The sequence below is a fragment of the Toxorhynchites rutilus genome, chromosome 3, assembly GCF_029784135.1.
Source record: "Toxorhynchites rutilus septentrionalis strain SRP chromosome 3, ASM2978413v1, whole genome shotgun sequence".
NCBI lineage: Eukaryota > Metazoa > Arthropoda > Insecta > Diptera > Culicidae > Toxorhynchites > Toxorhynchites rutilus.
The window spans coordinates 291,494,430-291,501,788 of record NC_073746.1 but is presented as its reverse complement, the minus strand read 5'-3'; the positions used below and the strand labels follow the sequence as shown (position 1 = coordinate 291,501,788).

General features: G+C 41.4%; 1 protein-coding gene across 1 annotated transcript; it reads right to left on the bottom strand.

Moving 5' to 3' along the window:
• Nucleotides 1–1,127: 1,127 nt before the first annotated feature.
• Nucleotides 1,128–6,994, bottom strand: LOC129774302 (uncharacterized). The gene is made up of 2 exons (XM_055778018.1): nt 6,728–6,994; nt 1,128–2,379 (listed from the first exon to the last, which is right to left on the bottom strand). The coding sequence occupies exon 2, from the start codon at nt 1,941–1,943 to the stop codon at nt 1,128–1,130; it is 816 nt and encodes a 271-aa protein (XP_055633993.1). The 5' UTR covers nt 1,944–2,379; nt 6,728–6,994.
• Nucleotides 6,995–7,359: the final 365 nt, after the last annotated feature.

Below are 7,359 nucleotides of genomic sequence, written 5' to 3'. Positions count from 1 at the left end.
ACACGGACGCGAAATCAAAGCAACTGGATAAACCGTCATCGCAAATACATGCAGGCTGAGATTTCTTTCATTCGCTTGCAAATGCGCTCGAGCAAAGGAAGATTTGCGCATTCGATTCCCGTGATGCAATTGAGACCAAGAGAATCAGTTTCTACTTTGCCACTGCGTGGAGAGGTCATGGAATTCCGTCGGAGCGAATGAATTCGTTTGAAAAATCGATTGAGTGTCCGGTGATGCAATCGCAATCAAAAGCATCAGTTCCTATGTTGCCACTGCGTGTAGAGGTCATGCAATCGGAGCAAATAGATTCGTTTTCGCATTTGCAAAATCAATTAGGTGTCGCGTGAGGCAATGGCAACCAAAAGTGGTGACTATTCACCTCTACCGACGACAATTGATGCGTTTGAGCCGTGCCCTGAAGGAAAAACGGCCACAATACAAGCAAAGACACTATAAAGTTATTTTGCAGCACGACAATGCTCGGCCACATGTCGCAAAACCGGTCAAAACATATTTGGAAACTCTGAAATGGGAGGTCCTAAAGGGTGTGTCACATCAAATTGCATCACGGAAAAAACGCTGTAGAAATTCGCCCAGTAGACCGATCCTATTCAAAATTTTAGACAGTCAAATAAAAACTATTAAACAACTTTTGGCATTTTCTTACTTATGGGAATCGTGATATGCAAACACTTTTAAAAACTAACTACTTTCAACAATTTATTCACTTATCACTAATCACACGGCACCACCGGTGCTCCACAAGAACTGCACAGCGAAAAAGAGGGCGAGCCATGCGCTCGCGGCCCTCTTATGACTGCATACTGCTGACGCTGCACGCTCCACGTTGTCGACCGTAGGTTGGCGGACCCGAGTGGCGTGATGTACCAAACGGTTCCGTAACGGCTTCCCCCTTAGCTGAAAGACGTCCTCGGCTTTCGTCTACTGCTGAAGTATCAGCGGTACCTCTCTGGACTCGGGATGGGCCTCGGTTGATGCGATGGTATCCTGTTCGATGACTTCTGGTTTGCTGTTGGTAAGGAGTGTCTTCCAGGCGGCGAATTTCAAAACGATGATTATGGATGAACCCAGTATGCAGATTAGTAAAGTTGATGAGATTACGGATGCTATCCATCCCAGGAAATGAAGTTTCCAATGGAGATTTTCGGCTTCAATCCCGTGGTAGGTATGAACGGCTGTATCTCCATGTTTGTGTTGACATATTCCTCGTCATCCAATTTCAGTGTACAGTTTGAGTATTGGATTAGGAACGACCCCTGTAGAGTGCGTTGGGTGACTGAACAGTTTGACGAAAGTGTTACATTGATTGCATTGACGACTATATTGCCATCATTGATTTTCCGAATAGTTTTGTTTCCGTAGGTGCGTTCTATGGGACACTCTGCTGTATTTCCGGAGACCAATTGTTGCATACAACCCGTCAAAGGTTCTAGATCCGTTGAGGAACATATAAACATGGCGTTGGCTTTGGAACAAGCGCTTTTTAACATGAATGATTTCTGTCCTTTCAAATAAAACTGTGTTTGTAGGTGGACTCTGTGGTGATCTACAATGACTGGTTCAATGAAGTTGAGGGTGTACTGTACATTTTTGATCCTGGGTATCTTCAGTATGTACATGAAAATTTCGTTGTTTAATACTGCGTAGGCATTGGCAGTACTAAGTATGCTATCGACCGAGTTAAGCCCGAAACCGTCATTAATGAGGGAATGATGAATGGTTTCCAATTCGTCGAGGTGAATGATGCGGCTGCTTGGGATACTCCGTCTCGCTAGTGTGATCGCCTCTTCGATTATGTCTAAGTAGTATAATAGCTCATCAATTTTGAATATTAATTCTAATACATCAAAGCCCTCTAAGGAATGTATTACATTTTCCTCATTTTCCAGTATGACGTTAATTGCTTTTGTAATGTTGCTCATTCGTGAATCGAAAGCACTATTGATTCTTATTTGCTTGTTATTCTCGCTAATTAATGAATTTAATGACGAATTTATAATCTTAAGGTCGTCTGCATCAGGGCTTCCCGATACGTATTTCCAGGCCTTTCCGAGAGATTCTCATCGTTTTCTCCTACGTAGTGGTTTTATTCGGTTGTAACTCAAGTTTATTTTGTCTAATTTTGCTTTAACTATTGACTTAAAAGGCGTTTGATTCGACAATCTCTCCATAGAAACGGCGTTAAAGCTTTCTACAATTGTTCCAATTGAGGTCAAGTTTATGGGGTGCACAATTCGCAGAGAACTAGTGCTTATTTTAGCGGGTCCTAACGGAACTATAATGATCGGACTCTGATCCAGGGTATGAATTCTCAAGTCTGAAGTGGCCATCCCTACCAGCGTAAGGAGCCACAGTATTCTGCAAGAAAATATAAAGTGTTGTTTTAGTTAGCTCTTTTCATATCTAATTTGTGAATTTTGATAGCCTTTTCATCTGTTACAGTTTTGCTGGTTTGACTTTGGATTTTAATTGGCCTAAATCTATTGGTGTAAGGGGTCGGCTTTCCTTTCCCTTTAACTAAAGCTTCACTGATGGTGAGGTTTTCATATTCTTTATTGTTTTGACTTTCATTTTTCTGATTGTGTGTCCTCGCTTCTAACGCAATATTTTCCCTGGCAGTTAGTATTATTTTTGCTTTCTGTGTATTTATATCCTCCGGGTTCAACGAATGAGAATTTCCAAAAATTATATCCCTAGGTCTTAATTTCGTAGTTGAATGTTTGGTATCGTTATATAGGGCAGTTACTATGGAGAGCCCTTCGTATAAGGTTAGTTCTTCAAGTTTTCTCCTGTTTGACATGTACATTTCTAAAAGCGTGTTGTGGTATCTCTCGACAATGCCATTGCTGTTACTAGTACTGGCAAAGTGTATATCAATATTTTGATTTTGGAGAAAGGTTTTGAATTTTGAGCTTCTGAAAGATGTGGCTTGATCACATGTTATAGTTTTTGGTAGGCCGAAAATTTTAAAGTATTTTGTAATTACTTCGATCAGCTCATCCGCCGTTTCATTCTGGATTTTGAAAATTTGGGCAAATTTGGAAAATGCGTCAACAAGGGTAAGGAATTTTTCACCCTCCTTGACGTATACGTCAATGAAAATGTTCTCTAATGGTTTGTCGTATGCTCTTCGAGTTATTGGAATTTTGAAGGGACGTCGTTCGTATTTCGCGAACTTGCAGTCCTCACAATTTTTTGCGAATGATTTGATCTTCGTAATCATATCGGGGAAGAAAACTGACTGACGAATCTCCTCGTATGTGAGCTTCCAACTTCTGTGGTTAAAATTATGGCTCTTACGAATAAATTCCTCTTGATCAGTTTTAGAAATAAGATCAGGGAGTTTTAGATTGCAAAATTGTACTTTCATGCCTTTGAATTGATCTTTCATTATTTTAGAACACAATTGTGCAATCTCTAGGGGAGCGAATATACCATTGGATATGGTCGGGGAAAGATAACTTTTAAGAATGTTTCGGATTTCATCTTCGGAATATTCTCCACGGTTGAAAGTATGCCTGCTGTAACCTGAAAATATAGAATAAAATATGTGAGCCGATTTTCTAGGATCGTTTGACACATTAATTATCAGCTGATTCCTAAACTTGTTAATTATTTCTAGTCCATATATCGGGTCATTTTCATAAAGCTCGTTTTGCAAAACGGTTTGAATATTTAGTTCAGATTCGTCAGCTCGTGGTATCCGGGATAAACCATCGGCCACTACATTTTGTTTTCCTTTTTTGTAAACCAACTGGAAATCGAATTGCTCCAGGTATAGCCGTTGGCGAGTCACTCGTCCTGTAGCATCTGTTAACTTGATTTCCTTAGTAAGAGGCTCATGATCTGTGTATATGGTAAACTGCCTACCATACAGATATGGCCGGAACTTTTTAGCTGCAAAATAGATAGCTAACAGTTCCTTGGCGGTGGCAGAATATTTCTCTTCCGCCTTTGTCAATGTTCTTGATAGATAGGCAATGGGTTTTTCACCTCCATTCACTATCTGTGTGAGGACCGCCCCGATCGCAAAGTTTGACGCGTCCGTAGTCAAAACGAACGGCTCGTCAAAATTGGGGTAGTGCAATAAGAGATCCGAACTCATTATATTTTTCAATTCAGTAAAGGCTTTTTCATATTCCGGAGTAATTTCTATGGATTTGGTTTTTCCACGAAGCACACTTGTCATCGGCTTTGTGATTTTAGCAAAGTCGGGAATGAATCTTCTATAGTATGAAATTGTTCCAAGGAAGGATTTTAGTTCCTTCGGGGTTTTCGGAAGAGGCCAGTTTTTCACTGCTTCAACCTTCTTGAGATTAGGTTTAACCCCTTCCGTAGTAACCACGTGACCGAGGAATTCAACTTCTTTACGAAGGAATTCCGACTTGTCACACTGAACTCTAGAGTTTGCTTCCTTTAGAGTTTTTAAAACCTTTTGAATGTCTTTCATGTGCTCTTCCAAAGAGCTGGAAAAAATTATGATGTCGTCCATATAGACGAAACATCTAATACCTAAATGTTTCCGTAATACCGAATCCATCAGGCGTTGGAATGTTGCGGGCGCATTCTTCAATCCGAACGGCATCCGCACAAATTCGTTTTTCCCATGATCGACGTTAAACGCCGTTTTTGGGATGTCAGCTGGGTCTACCTCTATTTGGTGGAACCCGCTGGCCAGGTCGAGCACAGAGAAATACTGCGCATTTCCTAGACGATCCAAAATTTCGCTGATTTCCGGTATTGGATACCGATCAGACGGTGTGATTTTATTTAATTTTCTGTAATCTACCACTATGCGGTACTTTTTCGCACCTGAGTTGTCGACCTTCTTAGGTACGACCCAAATAGGAGAAGTCCAGGCAGATGAAGACTCTCTAATAATGCCTGTATCCAACATCTTTTGGATTTGTTCACTCACTATTTCTCTTAGATGGTACGGATATTTATATGTCTTTTGGTGTATTGGCTTGTTATCGGTGGTCTCTATTCTATGCTTTACTTGATGTGTAAAGGCAAGTTTTTGACCTTCCTGGAAGAAGATGCTTTTGAATGGCTGTAAGGTCTTTGCAAGAAGTTTGACCTCCTCTTTATTTAGATGATCCGCAGGGAAATTCAAATTCTCTTTTGGATTATCGGTTTTTATAAGAAAGTCTTTATTTTCGAATGGTTTCGACAATATAGGCTTCGGTAGGCCTTTTGAATGTAAATGAACCATCGCACTATTATTCTTTGCCAAGTAAAGTCCCGGTTGGACTGAAACATTTGCAGTAATGTTAAGCTCATCTTCGATTAGAAACGTTCCATCTTGTAAAGTTGGAATTTTCATGAAAGTTTCGAAATTTTCGTGAAAATTCATGGAAGAAGGGAAATACCGGTAAAATTGGTACGTAGATTTCCCAATAATCAACTCGTGTTTATCTGTATTGATCACGGCTTTCAAGGCTGCTAAGTTTTCGTACCCTATGAGCCCGTCAAAAAATTTATGAAATTTAAACACATGAAATGGTAGTGCTCTGTTGACATCTTTCGGAAAAAGATTCGCGTGCACCACTTTATCCAAAATAAATTTTCCATTTTTGTTCGTGACGATGGCTGGCTGATCAGTCACTTTTGCGTTTGCCACATGTTCTGGATTCATATACGATTTGTTCGCACCTGTGTCTATCAAGAATTTTAAGATTCCCTTGTTAGATCGGTAGCGAATGTAAGGAATGAAATTGTTCAAGTTATTGTCTGGTCTTCCTCTCCTCTGTGAAAATTTACTTCGCGTGTATTTTGCACTTCGCACTCGGTCGCGTTATTGTCATCATCGTCATCATCATCATCACTATCCACGTCAACCTCGTTGGTGTTATGTTCCACGCGCGGTTTAAATTGCTGAATCGGTCGTTTGAATGCAGTTTTTGCGTTCGTTTCTTTGGCATATGCTCTGTAAGAGCTGTTGCTGTTGTTGTTATTATTATAGCCACCAGAACCACTGCTACTAGGGTTACTGTGCTGTTTGAAAATTTGTTTTGCGGGTTTCGTTCTACTTTCCGCGTTTTGATTAGTGCATACAGCCTGGTATGCCTCTTCTAAAGATTTTGGTTTCGATTGCCTGATAATGGAGGCCAGGGGTTCTCCGATGTTGTCCAAATATCGTGTGATTGTTATCACATCAACTACCTCTCGAGCCGATAACGGGTTCGAGGATAGATTGGCTTTTAGCCTAGTGTTAATTTCTTTGATTTCATTAAAGAATCTCAAATGATTCTTATCTCCTTTCTTCAAATGGAACATCGCCGACAAATTAGTGGCGAAGTCCTTCTGGTCCCCATATTGTTCGATGAGAACCGATTTGATACCGTGAATGGTATCGGGATCACCATTTGCGCATAATATCACGCGAGCGTCCCCTTTGATTTTATTTTTTATTGCCCGCAAATATATCGAGCTAAGCGAGTCGGGTTGCCCGTTCTCGCCTTTTATTTTAAACATTTCGTAAAGCTCGTTGACTTCCTTGAGCCAACTTGCCAATTCCTTTTTATTTCCGGAAAATTCCGACATATTTTTAATAGGGTCGGGGATGGCATATTTGTTGCCCTCCCTGGCCACTACCAATGCTCGGAGCTGTTCAAGCTCTGTTTTGAGTGCTTCAAGTTCACTGGCTCTTGTTTCCGGCATGATTGATAATAGAGTTTTAGATGTTGAGAAGTAATTCACTTACGGTTGTGTTTGCAGCATCCGGGTGATCCTTCGACGGCTGGTTACTCGTGCGGCGGGATCTTCCACTATTTTAACACCTCACGATCCCACTTCTGACACCACTTATGGGAATCGTGATATGCAAACACTTTTAAAAACTAACTACTTTCAACAATTTATTCACTTATCACTAATCACACGGCACCACCGGTGCTCCACAAGAACTGCACAGCGAAAAAGAGGGCGAGCCATGCGCTCGCGGCCCTCTTATGACTGCATACTGCTGACGCTGCACGCTCCACGTTGTCGACCGTAGGTTGGCGGACCCGAGTGGCGTGATGTACCAAACGGTTCCGTAACGCTTTTTATTCATACTTCGAGCCCAAGCCCGTATGCTCGCACCTTCCTCTTTACCCCGTCCATAAGGTTCAACGGTACAACGTCAGGTTGTAGTTTTTTTTTAACAGAAATCCATTTTCTCTTGAAGTCCGCCTCCGATTTGACAACATTTGGGTTCCTCCGGAGGGCCTGCTTCATAATCGCCCAATATTTCTCTATTGGGCGAAGCTCCGGCGCGTTGGGCGGGTTCATTTCCTTTGGCACGAAGGTGACCCCGTTTGCTTCGTACCACTCCAACACGTCCTTTGAATAGTG

Bases quoted from the DNA above. Each gene is read 5' to 3' on its own strand.
- LOC129774302 (XM_055778018.1), bottom strand. From the start codon at position 1,943: ATGAGCAACATTACAAAAGCAATTAACGTCATACTGGAAAATGAGGAA.